This window comes from Trachinotus anak, unplaced genomic scaffold, assembly GCF_046630095.1.
Source record: "Trachinotus anak isolate AG129_WGS33_773 ecotype Australia unplaced genomic scaffold, CSIRO_AGI_Tana_v1 ptg000007l, whole genome shotgun sequence".
Taxonomy (NCBI): Eukaryota; Metazoa; Chordata; class Actinopteri; order Carangiformes; family Carangidae; genus Trachinotus; species Trachinotus anak.
In genome coordinates this window covers 9,845,362-9,864,070 of record NW_027273858.1, presented here as the reverse complement: position 1 = coordinate 9,864,070, position 18,709 = coordinate 9,845,362, and the positions used below count along the sequence as shown (strand labels likewise).

The 18,709-nt window shown below is 39.9% G+C and overlaps 1 protein-coding gene across 3 annotated transcripts in view; it reads right to left on the bottom strand.

Annotated features, from left to right (window-relative positions):
• The window catches only part of LOC139622788 (VPS10 domain-containing receptor SorCS1-like), a 47,218-nt gene extending 30,615 nt beyond the window's left edge, over window positions 1–16,603 (bottom strand). For 2 of the 3 annotated variants that reach the window (XM_071480386.1, XM_071480387.1), the window contains exons 1-2: window positions 15,770–16,603; window positions 737–804 (exon numbers count right to left, since the gene is read on the bottom strand). In XM_071480386.1, the coding sequence (XP_071336487.1) occupies window positions 737–804; window positions 15,770–16,468 (767 nt within the window). In that variant the 5' untranslated portion in view covers window positions 16,469–16,603. The remainder of the gene's footprint in view (window positions 1–736; window positions 805–15,769) is intronic. The other variant, XM_071480385.1, reaches the window with a different exon arrangement.
• Between the last annotated feature and the right edge of the window lie 2,106 nt (window positions 16,604–18,709).

Genomic DNA, 18,709 nt, shown 5'->3' with positions numbered 1-18,709 from the left:
GCCAAATGCTAAATGTAAATGTAAATGTATATATAACGCCTAATAAATCTTCCTTCATGAAGGTCATAATGTGTTAAAGATGTGTTAAATAAACTATGATTATTTTGGAGCGTGCAATGTTTGCTGATGTTGAACCGTATTGGATTAAACAAAGATGTGTGTGTTGTTTAGTCTACCCTCATTGATTTCAATGGGGCGAACAAAATATTAGGAACACCTGTCAACATAATGCAGTGCAGTTCAGCAGCACCACAGACTACATCCTCCAGAATGATCATGAATCAACACCTCTTTAACACAGTTTCCACAGAAACTGAACACTTACAACAACACTGATTTATTGCAGGATTGTTGTATCAGACTACATAAGTTTTAGCTAGATGTATCTAAGTATGTACAGATATATATTGCTTTTGTTTGCCAAATAGTCAAAGACAAAAAAAAGTAAAGTATGTGATACAACTTATGCTCCAACAACAGAAATCCAAACAAGTTCTTCTAATTTCACATAGGCTACTAATAAAACAATTCAGACAGTGCACATAATTAGGAAATGTCATCAAGCTGACAAAACAATGTTACGTATGTTTGTGAGCTATTAAAGAGGATTCTTCAGAAGCAAAAAAAAAAGGAACTTTGGGGTTAAATCATTACTGAACAGATATAACACCACTTTGTTTTGCTGCAGCTTCTATGTCCCTATAGATGTAAGGCAGCACCAGACAGGAGATCTTACCTCCATAAAGAGCTCTCTGTTACTCTGCCAGAGTTGAAGTCGTAGTATTTTGTCAACATGAGGATCACCTGCAAAACAGATCAAACAGATTACCATCTTTGAAGGATTGTATCATCAGGTTAAAAAAAAAAAAAAACCCAGCAGCAATAACATGTCACATACACACCATCAAAAGAGCCGAGCCGACCATGCATGTCTTTTAAACTCCCTGACAGGCTTTATTAAAACCCAAACAAAACTCTGATGCGTGTCAACCCACTGCCCCTGTTGCTGTAAAGCTAAACCTTGTGCATATTCACACCGCATATGTATGCTATAATGCTTTTTAAGACTCGGCAGACTACCAGCAAATGCCACCACAGGTGAGCTATGAGTGAATGAATAAATCAGTCAAGACTCTAATTCATTCTAGGCACAGAGATATAGACCTCATAAATATCATGGACATCTTTTGGAGGAGGATCATAAAAAGTGTCGTAGTCATATGTTGTTTACAATACGCAGGCCTTTACTTAATACGTTTGAAAAGCTGTAGATTTTGAGGTGTCTTGTAAATCACTCTAAATATTAATGAATGGCTCACTGTGGTTATTTCTATTTGCCTCTGTTTAATTTTAAGAGAAACTCTTTTCCTCAGCAAATTTTAGAATCTAAATCAAAGCCTGTGTCTTTGTATATGCATGTAATTACCGATGCATGAAGTCATGTTTACATGCATATGCTGTTTTCTTAAGTTATTTAGTAAGTGTTATAGTAGCTTGAGTCCCAAAGAATGCATTTTTCTATAAAGACTCATGTCTTTTTTAAAAACAGTTTCAACAGTCCTTGACACAAAAACAGTTGTTCATATTGTGCCCCTCACCCTTCACGCAAATTAATCCCTCAAGCAATGCCCTGCCTGCACTCTGCAAACATAAAACCTGCAGATCATACAGCTCTCTCGGGAAGCTTCTCCGGGCATCTTCTTCAGCTTTTTGCAGCTATCTTCTAATTATCAAGGGTTACGAGTGTTTGGGGTGACATTCACTATGATGGGTTAGAATTCCATCATGTAAACAAGAAACTTTTAGTTCTTTGTTAAAACGCTGCTCACACAGTTTGCAGAAATTCCAACCAGCAGTCATTTTCTAGGCTTTCGCTCAAATCAAACAAGTCAATCATCTTTGTGTCTGCTACATAAAAGCCTGCCTGCCTCCTCTATATCCAAATGCTTCAGTGAAACTGAACTGTATGCATGCTGTGTTCTCACCTCCAGGTCACTTATATACAATCCACTCCAGCATTTAGCTGGAGAAACGTTTTCAAAAACATCACATTTTTCTAAGCTAACTGTCAGCCGATATACTTCACTGGTGCAACACTACAAAACACGATAACACTGTGATTCATGAATGCAAAACACCAGACTTCAAGTGCTCCATTCTCAATATGACCCTTACCCCTAACTCACTATTTGAGTCTCTTCTGTGATGTGATTAATTCCAATGAGCAGAATCACCAAAGTCAATGAAGCTAATTATAAAGAATCCTTTCAAAAAATGAATCCTGAAAAAGAGAAGCTTGAAGCAAGTTATGTTTTCCATTATTTTCATATAAAAGCAATCAAACAGTTATAACTGTAACTATAACAGCTGGTGATTAATCCTCTGTTTATCTACTGATCTTTTCGGCTCTAACATCAACCATTCACTATTTTATTCATTGTCCTATGTCCTAAGTGATGCACATTTATCATAATCGTCATTCATGTTTTCTATTATAACATACGTGTCTTTACCTGCACAGTATATCCATTCATATATTCTGAATATTAACTCATGTAATACATTGTAGAACCACAAGTTTCTAGTGGCAAGAAACTCTTTGTGTTAATAATGTAATCAATTTAAACTTTACAGTTTTGGTTTCTGTCCTAATTATCTGCCCTCTTTTGAATAAGCTGACTAAGAAAACTCTGACTCCTCTATTACTTGCTGAATGTATGAAACCTTTAATATGAGGGCTAGTTCAGAGATAATCCACAGAGCTTGTTATAACTATGGTACCAACTGTCCAGACTGGGTTGCAGAGATTTATGGTCTTCCAATAAAATGGCCTTTATACCTTCCAAAAGTCATACCCTCATGGACACTGTCATACACAATAAAACAACCAGCAGCAGTCTGAAAATTAGGGCAAATTATATTCCCCCCCTCTGTATGGCAATTAACTTTATGCATTTCCTTGGGAAGGATCCAAGATTACAGTCAGATGTAATTTGCATCCACCTTATTGCCGGCTGGAAAGGTTTCCTGTGTTGTGAGGGATGTTGAAGGTGAAGCTCCATGGCTGCTGTTAACACATCACTTCAGTGATACAATATTCACTTTGTAGATGTTTCTATGTGAAACGGGTATTTGAAGTTCAACATGTCAAAAAAGCCATTAAATTCCTATTTGAAATCACTGGACAAAGGCTGTTCTTTTAACCATACACGGGATAATGGCATACCTTAAATAATAATGGCATATGTATTAGCATATTTTTCCCTTTGAATTTCAACAAGGGTGTCACATTTGATGTCAGCTACCCTGTAGCACATGGCCCATTAGACTGCAGTAGCACAAACATATCTCCAAACTGGATTACCTGACATCCAAGAGCAAGCAAATTGATTTTTCAACCTGTTATCCTTTGTAAACCTTAAACCTTGGAAGTAAATGGACTGGGATGAATTTGATCATTATGTAAGAATGAATGGAGGCTTAATGGTGACTTAAAGGGCTTAAGGTGAAGAGATTACTGGTGTGAAGTGAATGGTTTGTATGAAGAAGAGAGGGGATGGGATTGAGGTACCAAAAAAGCAGAAGAAGGGGATTCTGTTATTGAATGATGAACAAATGAAAGGAGAGACAGTGTATGCATTACAATTCATTCCCACTCTCGCCGACCCGTTGATCCAGCCTTATCAGCTGTTGGAATTAAGTTGCCTCATCAATAAAACTGTCATCACATTTGGCCACAGCAATTAAACAGATGGATGACTCCATAAACGCGATTGTTACAGGAGTCACTGACTGGAATATTAATATTAAAGACAAATATGACATTTAAAAAAAATGGCCACATATCTAAAGTGTTTGCCCAGTGCACGTTGGCTTAATCAGCTCTACATATTTAAATGATTGTTTACATGGGTGAATCATCCTTTTGACAATTTTAAATCACAGGCCCACAGAGTAACAGACCTGGTAATTTATACAGCCCTTGTTTTCCTTTCCTTTCTTGCATTAACTGATTTTTTGGCCACTTGGAGGCAGCGCTATGAGCTGTAAACAACACTAACATATTGTCACTTCATATGATATGCCATATGTGTTAGCAAACTGCTGCCAATTTACACATCCAGTCGACACGGAGCAAATTATCATTAACTTGAGAGTCTTGTTTGTGCCCACCTGATGACTGTGAGTTAGAATATTCACTCTCCTTTTGGCTCCACAACTCCTCTTAGAGCCGAGGGAGTGTGCACAATCGGCTGACATTTCTCTCGCGGCACCTTTCAAGTAGTCACGCGATCCATTGTTAATATGAAAAAAAAATAAAAATTATAGCAGCTTCAATTATGACGACTTGAGTTTCACATTTTGTAGGACATCAAGATTTCGTGTGATGGCGATATTCGAATTAGTGATAACCTGTGACAATGTCACAGCTACGGCGAAGGAGTTGGGAGGAGAAGGGTGAGAACACCTGTCGACAAGATATGAACACCACACAAGTGTTAACAGTGTGGCAGCGAATGACTTTCAAGGTAAAAAACAAAAAACTGAAAAGGAAGAAAAACAGCCTAGAAAGCAAATTCAAAGACCCCAGAGGCTGCAGTGGCATAAAGTATGAAACTTCACTCGATAAAACCACCACACATTAAACAGCATCATTTAACACTTGTAATAAAGAAAGAATTGTCTATTTCCATTACGTTGTTTACAGCAACAAAAGCCTGCGGGAAAGCACATCCTCGTATACTTCAATACCACCTCAGTGCGACACGTAATGTACAGAGGCCTTTGTCTGCCACATCAATTTATATCACTTCATTAACAAAGGCAACATTTCCTCGTGGACCAGATGTTGTGCTGCAGCTAGGCTGTTTGAAGTCAGAGTTGTTGGCTCTCCCATAGACAGCAGGTCACTGCAATCATAAATTATAAAGCAACTTCACAATATCAGTTTGCACAAAATAAACTATTGGTCTCCTGATAGAACCTGATATACTGTACAGATATGGGGAGTGAAATCACAGCTCTGTAGATTGGGGAATGAGAGCAAAACATTTTCTCTCTCTGTATTAAACACTATTAAAATGACTCAAAGTTTTCAAAACATCTAATTCTTGAAGTAATGAAGTTCAGCTATAATGTGACTGATGGGAACATTATGGTACCTTTGCAAAGGTAATAACATTGATCAGTGAACACCAGACTGGCATCTTAAAACGGACAGCGAGCAGATACTCCATGTGACAGCTACAGCTTCGGAGCAGAACAGCAAGTGTCTGACTTTAGTGGACTCCTCATGTTGAGACAACGACCTTGTGTGGAAGTAGCAGCTCGGTTGATAAGTCAACTGAAACGGCTTCCTTCTTCTTTGGGCTTACACTCCCACATCATTTGCTTCTTCACCATAAATGAAAGCCCAGGCAAGTTCAGCAGCTACACTAGGCTCCAGCAGCCTGCTGAGCTTGGAAGCTTCAGCGTGCATGAGCCCCCCCGCTCATGCGGGTCTGATCAATGCAGGCAAGATTAGACAGCAAGTGGGTAGGTTTTTCAACCCAACCAAAAAGTTGTGCCCACTGTGCAAGGATGGTTCTTTTAACTCTTCAGCACTCTGACATTTGGAAGTGCTGAGTGACATGGTAAAATATTGACTGCATGTTGACAAACTAAAAGCACCCTGGACTTTTTTTTTTTTTTTAATGAAGTACACTTCCTCTTACATCAATAAAGTAAAACAGCTGATATATGCTAGGAAGGATTTCTCTCATCCATATGTCTTATTAGACTTAGCCACAGTCTTTGAAACCTCCTGTTTTGCCAAAATGCAAAACTATAAATCCAAAAAGGAAACTTTAGTGAGTGAATGAAAGCTATGGTTTTGAATGAGAAGCTTTTCTTGCAGCAGCCAGATGGTGTAACTCATATGAATGAGTAATGCAGGTGGCCACCATAAAATAAAAAAAAAAACAGAAGAAGCAATGATGCAGCACTATACTGTATTAACACACCAAGCAGCTGAGAACTTCAATGTACATTTCTAAAGATCGTGGTAACTTTACTGTTGGTTGTCAAGAAATTATCTCATTAAAAAATGCCTAAAAGGGACTCTTTGCTTACCAACTGCTGCTACAATTATTCTGAAGCTTTCGCAGCTGCACATGAAACAACAGAGAGGCACAGTGAAAACAAGCAGAGCACACATAACATTATGAACCTGCACAACGCAAGTTTTATTAAAGCGAACGCAAAGCAGTGCAAACACAAAGCTGGGACAAAAACAAAAGAAAGGTAAGATCTCATTATGCATTGTCCCAGCCAAATTAACTTTATCCCGGTCTGGTATAAAATCTCTGCCTGATTTGTAGGGAATTTTTGCTCTATTAGCTGGCACTCGGTGGAGAAGAAAGGAAACCCAGGAGGGTAACGCAGCTTGTCGATAAAAAAACACACTGCAGGATTTCAAGGCATTAGAGAACCTCGCCACAGGAAGGCTTGGTGGCTTGGCAGAGCTGAACTCAGCCTGCCAGTAGTTTCTGCGCAGAGCTGCATGCTGAGCTTTAAAAACCAGCCCCTCTGTTTATCCATGCAATGTAAGCAAAGCCACATTCACGAATATGTCAGGAGAAATAAATTCTTTGTCTTCAGTCGTCTTAGGCTAAAGCGCGTTGATAGAATTCTTATCGTTATGTATTTCATGAATTTATTTATGTTTCTTTAGCAGGATGTGTGATGTTCACTCCCTGAAACAACACCACAGCAATACCCACCAGCCCCCAACACACAAACACACACACACACACACACACCTCCACATCCTGTCCATCACAGCCACAGAGGAGAGAGGGGAGCTGATGGAGGTCCATGCTGACAGCATCGGCCACAGGGTTGCCTGAGCATGTCAGCATTGCTATATGCAGGCAACTGCATGCATCAGTGTCCAAAACAGGGCTGTTTGTCATGGTATGCTGAGGACACAGTATCAGTGTGGGGGAGGTAGCCATGATAAAATGGTGAAAAAGCATTAAGGACTATTCTGAATTTAGCTATTGATCATATTAAGTCTCTCGCCCCTCCCCACGAAATACAACAGAGCCAGAGCTGAACAGGTTTAATAACTGCCAAGATGGCTATGACAGTCAAACCGAAATAGATACTGCCGTACTAGGGGCAAGCTTCAATTTTCAGTTGTAATTGTCTGCTAGAGCTAGGGGAATAAGAATTTGTGACAAATTATTACATTGGGCCCTAATATAGACACAAAACTGAAATTTTGATTATAATCATATTTGCATTTAAAAAGTATACTTTGCCTTCAGTATAAAAAAAATCCTCCTTAATTTAAGAATTAGAAACTGTGGCCACTAACGCTTGTAAAGGTGTGTAATTAAAGCAATAACGGCTATAGTCTTATCAAACTTGGCTCTATTGTATTTAGCTACAGGACATGTCTATGGCTAAGAAAAACAATATGTTATTGACTATTATTGATACACTGATAACTGAGCCTACACTGTCAATACTAATTAGTTCACTTTACTTAGAAAAAGCATGCAAACCACTTGCCTTAAAAAAACTAAGTAAAGTGGGACAGAAATTAGATGTTGTACTAACAAATGCTTATTTAATTTAGTATACTTGCACATGAGTTCAGGTCATTAAAAAGAAACTGTAAAGAGTACTTGATAATTTACATCAGATGTAGTCTTGACTTAGTATAGACTACTCAGAATTACTATTTCAAATACTAAATCATTTCAAGTGTAGGCCTACTTTTTGCATCTGTTCACTTAACTGTTAGGAACACTTAACTGCCTTCTGACATGTACACATTTCTTTACATTTGATTCATTTAAACCATGATGCAGGACAAAATGGTTCTGCATATGCTGCCTCCATAACGATGCTGTTCAAAGGAGCTTCCAATCTTTTGAAAGGAATAGTTCAATACTTTGGGAAATATGATTATTTGCCTTCTTGTCGAGACTTAGACGAAAAGATCGATAACACTCTCACGTCTCACTTTCATCTTCGGCTTGTTTTATTTTCACTGTTCCCACAAGTCTGCAAGTACCCCCAAGATTTGCAAGGTATATTGTATCTTTATTTCAACCAGTTTCATCCTGAATTTAATGATATCTTGTATCTAAATTTTTTTCACTGGGCTACAACAGCAGGGCCAGGCTTATAAACACGAATGTCACTGACTGAGCAACTGAGTGATGACCTTACACCATTAGTTAGCCTGACTGGTCAAGCAGCTGAGTGTTAGAGTTTCCCCATTGATCACTGCTCTTTTAAAAGTATCTTGGAGTGAACAAGCAGTGTTGCAAACTTAGCACCTTTGTCGCTAGATTAACCATCTTTTCAGACCCCTATACTGACTTTTTTTAAAAGCACATACTAACAAACCTAGTGAGGACAAACCTTAGATACTTTCCGTAGAAGATGGTGATCAGTACGAGCTTCTTCTCAACTTTTTCTCTGAGTGATCATTTTACAAGTAAATATGCCCAAAATTACAGCACCGCCTTTGTAACTTATGAGTATAAATCAGGATTGTAGCAGCACAACCAGCGGCTGTGACAGTTGGTTAATATGTAGTCTTAACGTGCTGCATTTTAGTCACTGTTTCATAAATGTTCCATTGTCTACCAACAGACACAGAAAAAATATAAATGAGAACAGTTTCATTGGGAATTCCGCTGTATTAAAATACTGCACGTGTGAGCACAGAGAGGAGAAGAGAAGCAAACAGATAAAGGGATGAAAACATCTGACACAAGGCAGAATGCAAATAGCCTATGATGCAGTCCATCCATATACTCGGTTTTGACCTAGTCTTGTTCATATATTTTTAAATAAGATGTATTATACATTAACATTGTTCTTTCAGTGGGGCCAGGGGTCTACTCAAAATAACATGGGTGTGTTTCCACACTGCTGTTGGATGATACTTTTGGCAGATGTACTTTGCTCGCTGTGACTCAAGAACTTTTTGTTCCGTAGTATCTCTTGCAAAAAAAAAAAAGGAACCTGCATGTCACAGAGAGAGAAGACACGACTTTGAACTTTTTCAAAACACTGCAGATTCATTTTTGCAGTATATTATAGTATAGCTATTTTGCATATGTGATACTAATATTTCACATAGACTACTTTTACTTCCTAAATACTAAAGACATTGTTGAAAACTGCATGTGCACATAACTCACATGCAGTTATTTTTTTATTTATCTTGCCTCAAAGTAACAATTCACCCAGGTCACCTTGACTGAATTATTATAAAACTTAGTTTAAGGTTAACTTTACAGTAATTGTTTTGACTTGACAGTTTCTGACATCTATTAAGCCTGCCACACGATGGCTGCAGAAAGTACGTATATACAGTAAAATGATCTTTTCTGTGCCTTCATGGCATTGAGGAGCTGACAGAGTCAAAATTAGTTCTTCTAACTGACATCCTAAAATGAGTTAAATCTATCCTGAAATAACCCCCTTCTGGTTCTGTTTAACTGATCACTTACCTCTGTTTGCCTCAGACAAATGACACTGGCACTTCAAAACTTAAATGTGGTCTTTCATGGACTTTTTCTCAAATCATGGTATGGCAGCTTCTCGTTTTCCACAGGAAAATCATTGAATAAAACTGGATTATTTCAGTGTAATAGGATACATGTTTGCATTGAATGGATAGAAGATGCACTGACAGCTTGCTCATCTCACAGTACTTCAGCGATGCTAGGGGAACACTGAGGAAAATATTAAAGCAGAACCGGAGAATGTCAATAAATGCAATATTTTATGCACTGCTCAGTCAGTGAGTCATAAAAGCAACTACGATTCAGATGAAACTACTGACAGCATACCTGGCCCGTCTCCAGTTTGCAGAGACAGATGAGAAAATCTACCAAGAGATCAATGAAGCCAATGAGGAGAAGCGACATGCCAGGCTATCAAGCACAAGGTCTGTGAAGAGGAGGAAGCCCTCTACAAGAAAATGGAGCAGCTGAAAATTCTACAAAACATGGACTTGAGTACCCATGAGCAGGGAATAAATATTCAATGGCTGTAAGATAGAGAAGACGCTTCAAGAATTGAGCCTCTGCTCCTCAAGGCAGAGAAAAATATATTTTCCCAAGAGTAGAGAGCTCTTTTTCAAAGATGGAGAAAGTCAACAAAGGCTTCACACACAGAAGGTTTGGAGAACCCAGGTGCTGACCACGCAGGCAGCAAGTGCTCCAACCTGAACAACCGTTTGGTTCTTTCGAGGTCATGGTGTGAGCCTTAAAAAAGGAAAGAAACAGCAGTCTCCTTTGTCAAAGTTCTATGTTCTGTTGACTCACCTATCCAAACCTACCTACTCTGTGACTACTATATCACCTGACTTCCTCCTTTCTAAAGCCACCAGAGGCCACCTAACAATAGAAAGTGTACTTTGTCGTAGTAAGCTACTTGCACAGATGACCACTGAAAGAGATTAGGAGTCCCCTTATGTCGAGAGACTTGAACGAAAAAGTCACTGAAACTAAATGTTAAACAATTTTTAGGGGACAAAACCTCCAAGAAATGTGCTGGAAGCTGTAGAGATCCTCATCGTCCTGGCCCCAGTGCGGAGGAAGAAGAAGAAGAAATAGGAAAAGAAAACTCTTCAAACTCGGACAACTTCATGTTTCTAAATACAACTGGGACATGAGTACCTTTTTCTGCAGTAAAATATCTATCACCTGTGATAGCTCTTAAATAATGCAGTGTGCTGTCTGTATTCTGTTTCCTCTGTGGATAATTTCAAGCGATTAACATTATACCTATGGCATTTAAAACAGCTGGACAGAGTGGAAACAAAATAGGACAGATGTGTTCAAGGTCATGGGGGGCTGCAGCCTATCCCAGCATGCACTGGCCAGGAGAGTTTGACAGTCTCGCAGGGCTAACACAGAATGACAAACACATTCGCACCTACGGGCAATTCAGATTTTCTGATTCACCTTACTTGCATGTCTTTGGACTGTGAGAGGAATGTAGAGCACCTGAATAAAACCCATTGACGCACAGGGAAATCATGCCAACCAGGGCTATCACCTTCTCAAAAGATAAAGTTCAAACTAATTAAAAAACACATCATTCATACAAATTAATTTAAATGCAACCCATGAAGCCTAATCCTACAATTTGTAACAGAATTACCATTGTCCTGTTCATTGGCAGTGCCTCCTCTGTCTCACTGGAGTGACTCACTACTGTAAAGTTAAGCAGACACTATACAGATTAAGTCTAATTTAAGTCTAATTAGAAATGGGTTTAATTTCTGAACAACCAACAATCTCGCTGTTGGCCAACTGGGCGAATAACTGGCATGTTAGAAATTTTGGTCAGCTGTCTTGCAGCTCGAGCAGTTCCACAGTCTGATTTCCCACATGGCTGCTGTCAGAAGACTCATTATAAACTGCAGTGAGCTTGTTTTAATATCACTGGAATTGTATTTTGCATGTCGTGGCTATTGTAGTCTTGACTGAGGGGAGAATCACCATGTGTGGCTCATAGTGGAACAGGATACAATAACACTTCTTTTATCTTTTTGTGTGAAGAACCTCAATGGGGGTTCTTATATTAATACAGTATGAACAAAGACGTCAAAGGCAGGGCAACCAGCAGCAGACATTTTATAAACTCCCATCACTGAAATACAAGGCATGGCCTGTTGTGGTTATAGACCAAGAATTATATATTCGACCAGATTAATACAGATCGAATATTACATTTTTTTTTCCTGGTTTCTTTAAACCCTGTGTTGAATTTCAAATACAAAAATGACAAACTAAATGCCAACCCAACAAAATCAAGTAGGAATTGCTGCATATTTATAATCTATAAGTCCTTTCATTTGTGGCTGCAAAGCATGTTTTGCTTTTGGCCTCCTGCTCATGAGGGCCCGGTGGACATTTGATTAACATCCTCTGCCACATGAGTTGAATGAAATCATTTATCTACAGGCTCCTGTAAGTGAACCATTCAAGGCTATGGCAGCTTGAATGCAACACGTCTTCTCAGGCTTACTTGCTCAAATATTCATTTCTCACAAGTTCTTACATTGTTATCAAATAATTGACGCGTGCCAATTAATTGCTGCAGTTAAATTGTTCAGATCAAGTGAGAGGGCACTTGCTATTGAAATGTTTCCTGCCACAGACAATAACCACATGAATGAGTGTGGTAGCAGCACATGGTCAGAGTGCTCTTTGCATTTCCTTTGGTTTTCATGTTGATTGAAAAGCTGAAATGACATCACAGCTTAGTTTTCAAACCACGGTAATTGGACAAATGATAAAAGAGCTGTAAGATCCGCCAACAAGACTTCAGCTGCAAATTAATGACTGCATGAAATCTGCAATTGGACAAGAAAACGCAACATCAATGTGAGTCAGTAACAAACTCAACAAAGTGATTCACAGGCTGTATGTGCAAATTGGCTGCTGTCCTGTAGGCCTAATACTATAAGCCAATTATCAGGTTTCAGAATTTGCAACAAATACATCATAGGCCACACTTCTCGATACGAGCCTGAAAACTTTCATGTATGACAAAGTCAATAGGACAACTGCCTGAAGTGTCAAAACAGAGCGGCACTCTCCCCCACAAACTGAGTCACATTAACAAGCTAGAGGAGATATTACATGTATTAACGTTACAAGCATTCACTATCCCCTAAACCCTTTCTTTATACTTGTTCTCCAATGTAAGGAAGCAGATTACAGTCATTATGACTCAACTGTCTGAACAAAGACGTTTAACTTGGAAAAAGGGAAATTGGCTAACTTTGAAACAGATTACTCCTTGAAATAGATTTCTAAGAAAGTACACCAGCTGGAAAATCTGCAAGCTTCCTTGGTGGCCACCTGGCCTGCACCCCCGCAGTGAGAGAGGGTGTGGCATGTAGCAGAAGTGTGAACGCACACGCACAAAACATTGTGAGTGGGCAGGATGAGACTCTGCGCCATCAGGGGGTAAATTTCTCAAAGCAGGACTAGAATGTTTGTCATGTAAGTGTGAAAAAGATTATGACAAATCCCGGTGATAATGACTTGAATCAAAGATAAATGTCTGAATAACAGATTTGGGAATGTAATTTAATCATGCAGGCTGATTATGACTAATTAGAAACAAAACTTTCCCAAATATTTGATAAAACTTTAGACTTTTTTTTCATGTTGTATGACTTGGTGATCATTATACACTACCCCCAGGATGCTACCACCCTTACTGTGTACTGTACAGTATGTAAAGGTCAAGCATTATGAATGAAAACAGGTGGAAACAGCTACGACAGCCAAGAAAAAGCTGCACCATTCAACCGCCTCCTAAAAAACCACAACTACTTCTTTTTGTGCACAGATAATGCTAAATTTTATATCACATGTTCTTTAGTAAACTTCAGAGGTGCTTATAGGCAGATTTTGTTACCTTTGGACAGAGCCAGGCTAGCAGTTTCCCCTTGCTACCAGTCTTGATGCTAAGCTAAGCTAATCACCTGCAGCCTGCAGCTTCATATTTACTGCACAAACATGAGGGTGGTGTCTACCCACTGAAATCTTGGTTAAAAAATAAATAAGCGTGTTTCCCAAAAGGGCTATTTCTTCAAGGAAGAAAATAATTTGAAAAATAAGCATTAACTTGACTTCAGTTATCTGTTGGGGTTCATGTTGGTTTTTAGTGTATTTTTTGCTTCTTACTTTTAGTTTTGCACCTTTTTTGTCAACTTTGATTAATTTGTGTGTAATTTTTTAAATGTTAAGATATAGATATAGATTTTTTGGGGGGTTAAGTAGAGGGAAACTGTACTTGTCTCATGTTCTTCTCATTCCACATCTGGCCTTTAGAAGGTAGTTTTTCCTCTCCACTGTTGCCAAGTGCTTGCTCATTGTGGAAACTGTTGTGTTTCTCTCTATAATATTGTAAGGTCATGACCTTCGCTGTAAAGTGCCTTGAGATAATGTATGTTGTGTTTTGACCCTCGACAAATGTCTGCACTTAATATATTGATGAATAATAATTAGATTAATGAATAATCTAAAGTTAAACAATCGTTTTAGTCATTTATAAGATAAAATTACTGATATTTTATGTTTCTCGAATATGAGGATTTGATGCTTTTCTTTGTCACACATAACAGTAAAAAAATATTTTGGGGGTTTGGATTGATGGTCAGCCAAAACCTTCACCGTGGTCTGTGGCAGCCAAAATGATGAATCAATGGGAAAAAAAGCCATATAATCAACAATGAAAAAGGCATTTGTGGCTGCCCTATAAGACTTACTATTGCTTAGCCCCAAGGCTAAAAGAGATGCGCTATGCAAAAATGCTGAATCTCTGGCTCCACAGATCAAGCCTCAGCAATATATGATCAGCATTCTTTCACTTCAGAAATATTGCCACAGTACAATATCAGCCAACAAGATGCCAAAAAGCTAATTCAAGCTTCCTTCTGAAGTAGGACACATTTCACTGGTCATGCTGAAATGTCTATTTAGGGACAACAAATAATATAAATTCTGCTGCTTCACGCCAGACCAAAACAAGAAAAGGAGACACCATATGTAAGTGGTTTTAGCTGAACTTGACATGGCTCCAAGAATCTTTGAGAACTGATTTTAAAGTCTCTTTGCTTTTAGCCTATATAAAGCTCTAAATGGATGAGCGTACATTGAAAACTCCCTGTTGTTTTAAGTGCCTTCATGTTCACTCACATCCTCATCTCTGGGATGTAAGAAGTTCAGAACCAACAGACACGAGACATTTTTATGTTCCCAGACTGTGGAAATCCAGTCCCCTGGATATTAGGGAGACAATCTCAGTGAGCATTTTTAAGCAACAACTTGAAACACATCTATTTCTGTTGCTTTTCAACTAGTCGTCGAACTTGGAATATTTCTCTCTCTCAGTATATATATTCGGTGCTTTATTGTATTACTACGGTGCCATTTTGTGTTCCACACTTCTCATTTCTCTCTGTGGTAAAGCCTTTCAAGTTACATCCTAATAGAATTTCTACCTGTATAATGATGCCACTTTTACCCTTCAGCAGCTGTGCGTTCACAGACACACTGTATCTTAACCTATGTTTGGGAACACGGTGTATCAGCTGTACTTAACCTTTTCAAGCATCACCCATTGCTCTACTTTTGAGCACCGCAGATATAAATCTCTATAGCTTTAGAAGAAGATAGGTGGGTTTATTGATCTCATTTGCGCAAAATGTATGCCTATAAAGCCACCTGCCAAAATCAGTGCTTTGACAAATAGACAGCACAATGTGCCTTTGTGTGTGTGTGTGTGTGTGTGTGTGTGTGTGTGTGTGTGTGTGTGTGTATGTATGTGTGTGTGTGTGTGTGTGTGTATGAATGAGTGAATGAATTGGCAGGAGACTGACAAAGGAAGGAGAAGATATAATTCACTTTAAACTCTATGCAGATCATTAAACTTCTATCTTTTTGACTTTTTTTCTTTTTTGCCTGCCAGGTCAGCTAATCAATAATCAATAACATAGATAGGGTGTGTTTGAGAGAGAGAGACAGACAGAGAGAGCAAGAAACACGCACATAGGACTGACTCCCTCAAACTCCGCAGCCTCTCAGCAGCATCAGTTTTAATCACTGCTCCGCTCGGTCAGTCACAGTCACCGCTAAAGCTTTAAATGACCACACAGGACGTGTGAGTGAATACTGACCACACTGCGTCAAAACAGCTCCGTGCGTAAATGTGGAGCACATTAAGCACTTACGCTGCTGTTCTGTCCGGACCAGTGCACCATCGCCTGGTTATGAGCCGTGTCCCCGCTCAGTGCAAATGTCGAACTTGTGAGCTGAAACTCCTCCTGGTCCGAAAACGAAGCCTCCTCCCCGCCCTCGGCTCTGAATCCGGACCAAGTCTCTGCGCTCCTTCTCGATCGTCCCCAACTGGCCACATCCTCGCCCTCCTTCACCGTCACATCAACCTGCGCCCCGTTTTCTCCATAAAAGCTGTCCTCTTTTGCGCCACCGCCGCTAGTTTCGGTTACGTTTTTAGGACTGAGGGCAGACGGGCGAGAAAGCACTTCGGGCTGGGAAAGTTTTTGTTGGCCGTTTAACGCGTCCTTCTGGAGGCAACTCGTTTTATTTCCCCGCTGCAGCAGCTGTACTTTGGACCAACTTTCTTCGCTCCCGGGTAATTCCGCGACGCTGTGCTTTGCGTCTCCGCGGGCGGCGGGTTTGGCGCCCGGTGAACCCTCGTTAAATCCAACAGATTCTTCCGCTGGTGCCTCGCCAAAATGAGCCAAACGCTGCGCCGAGAGTTCGCGGGGAAACGCTGTGACCAGCGGCGGCTGGCATGAGGGAATGCACCTCACCTCCGCTTTTGTTCCGCCCAGGATGGAAGTTAGGGTGAAGAGCCTAATCCACTCGGAGAAAATGATAAAAAGGCAGTAACCGAGGCGCGTCTCCATTCTACGTTATATTCCGACTTCAGGCGTGTTACAAACACATCATCTTCACTCTTGAGCGTCTGTCTGTCATCACCTGGTAAAGTGGAGTCCGTGGATGCACTGTGGGGAGGTGCAGCAGCAGCAGCAGAAGCGCGGACAAGTGCTCCAAAGTCTACTGATGCAAACGATGCATCAGAGGAGGAGCTGGAGGCTGAATCCTACACGAGAGGGGAGAGGGGCCCATACCCCCGCATCCTCATCTCAACCTGGATGGAAAAAAAAACAAAACAAAAAAAAAAAAAAAAAACACAGCAACTGGGTGTAGCCTACTCTTAATTAAGTTATGCTTCTGGAAAGGCGTGTGCTCCCCTCAGGGGTCTTTATGCTGTTTTTGATCAGATAGGCTACTGTGTCTCTATGAAATATTTGACCGGCTCATCATCCTATAGGTAATTATGCACTGGATTAAAACAGTCTGAGAGGTCTTCAGATGTTAAGGTCCCCCCCCAGGGGGAAAATCTAGAGACATTAGTGTGTCTGCCTGCGGTTGTGTCTGTGTGGAAATGTTCCTGACAGAGGCTTTATGGAAGATACAATGAGGCTTTGCATTTTCCATTAGTGCGGGCCTAGGTAATCAATTAACAGGATTGCCTGTGTTCACTGTCAATTATGCCATGCAGGTAATGACTCTGTTGTGGCCCGCCTGCGAAACGGCTTGGAAATGGTTTCACTTATGCTGCACTCCTGCATTTTCAATTCAAAACAGAGGAATGGAGAAAATGCATATCCCTCCTATTTTAGCTTCTGTTTTTTTGTACCCTTTTCTCAGATTAATGAAGGGATGTCTGCAGGGGCACAGCCAGGGATTTTGGGCCCCATGAAAAGATGGCACATTGGGCCCCACCACCACAGGCTACACCTGCCCTGAAAATATAAGAGCTTGCAGACATGCATGCCTATTCGATGCAAGACTAATACCCTCCATTAGAGATGTGCTAAAGGCCATCTTTTACAGTTTAAATGTTTCATGTTTCTTATCATTGAAAAGGCTTTAATCCTTTTTATTTCATTAACTTCATAATGCAGAAGCTTTCTGGGTGTTTAAAAACAAAAAAAATGAAAAGAAACAGTTTCATTTATAAGTGCATTGTAAATAAAATATGATATTACGGATGATATATGTTAATAATTTATTATTGAAAAAGAACTACCTACTTCCCAATGTGCTCCTGGTTGGCTGACCGAAAATAATTAGAAGGACTCAAACCAGAGGTGAGCTGGTAATAGCTTTCTCTGTCACCCATCTCTGATTGCTGAAGTATAGGCACATAGGAGTATGTAGGTGCCATGGAAATAATCAAGAATGCATTATTACCAGACACCCTGGAATAGCCTGTGTTGCTATATTTCTCTATACTTTGGGCTTTGTTCCAGTCAGCTAATGGTAAACCATTAGGAGAACTAGAGCCCGTCCAAACCCTGTGATTAGATTCTATTCCTGGGCAACATTTTGTCAATAGGATGAGGATGCTGTTGACTGGTGACTGATGCTGAAGAGACTGCCTATATTGAGCTGTGTTCGCTCCAAGCTGCGACGTGATCCTGTTCCACATACGGGTCAACTGCACAGAGACGTCTTTCATCGGCAGCCATTAGTGATGCAGTGAGCAAGAGCTGTCTCAATCTGTTTCAGTTAGCCCCCACCAGACAAGGGGAAACCAGTCTATAATGCAGATTGATGGCTGACTGAGAATTTCAATCATGGAGAACATTGGCTAAAAAGCTCAAGTCTTGACTGTAATGCAAACCTAAAGCACAGAGCAACTATTGCAATGCAAGAGAAAGTAGCTTAATGCCTGTGTGTGGCACCTATTCAGCTTTTTACATGTATTTTTTACTTGCTGTGACTTTGTCTGGGATACATCTGCAGTGACATTGTGGAGTGATTATAATGGATTTTTGTCTGACCTGTCTACTTAGTTTAGACATGGATGGTTATGCACATGTGGATAGGGTAGTGTATGGCTGGTTTGGCACTTTGTGTTGTTTTTCGAATCTGTGATAAAAGTCATTTCCTAAAGATGGGCGCAACTAACCATTATTTTTTATTATTGGTTGATCTACTGATTATTTTCTCAATTAACAAGCTAATTGCTTAAATGTCAGCAAATTGTGAAAAAGCCCATCGCAGCTTCCCAGGGACAAAAGCAATTCCCGACATTTCCCAACCTACTTACTTTATCTGAAAATAATCCCAAAACC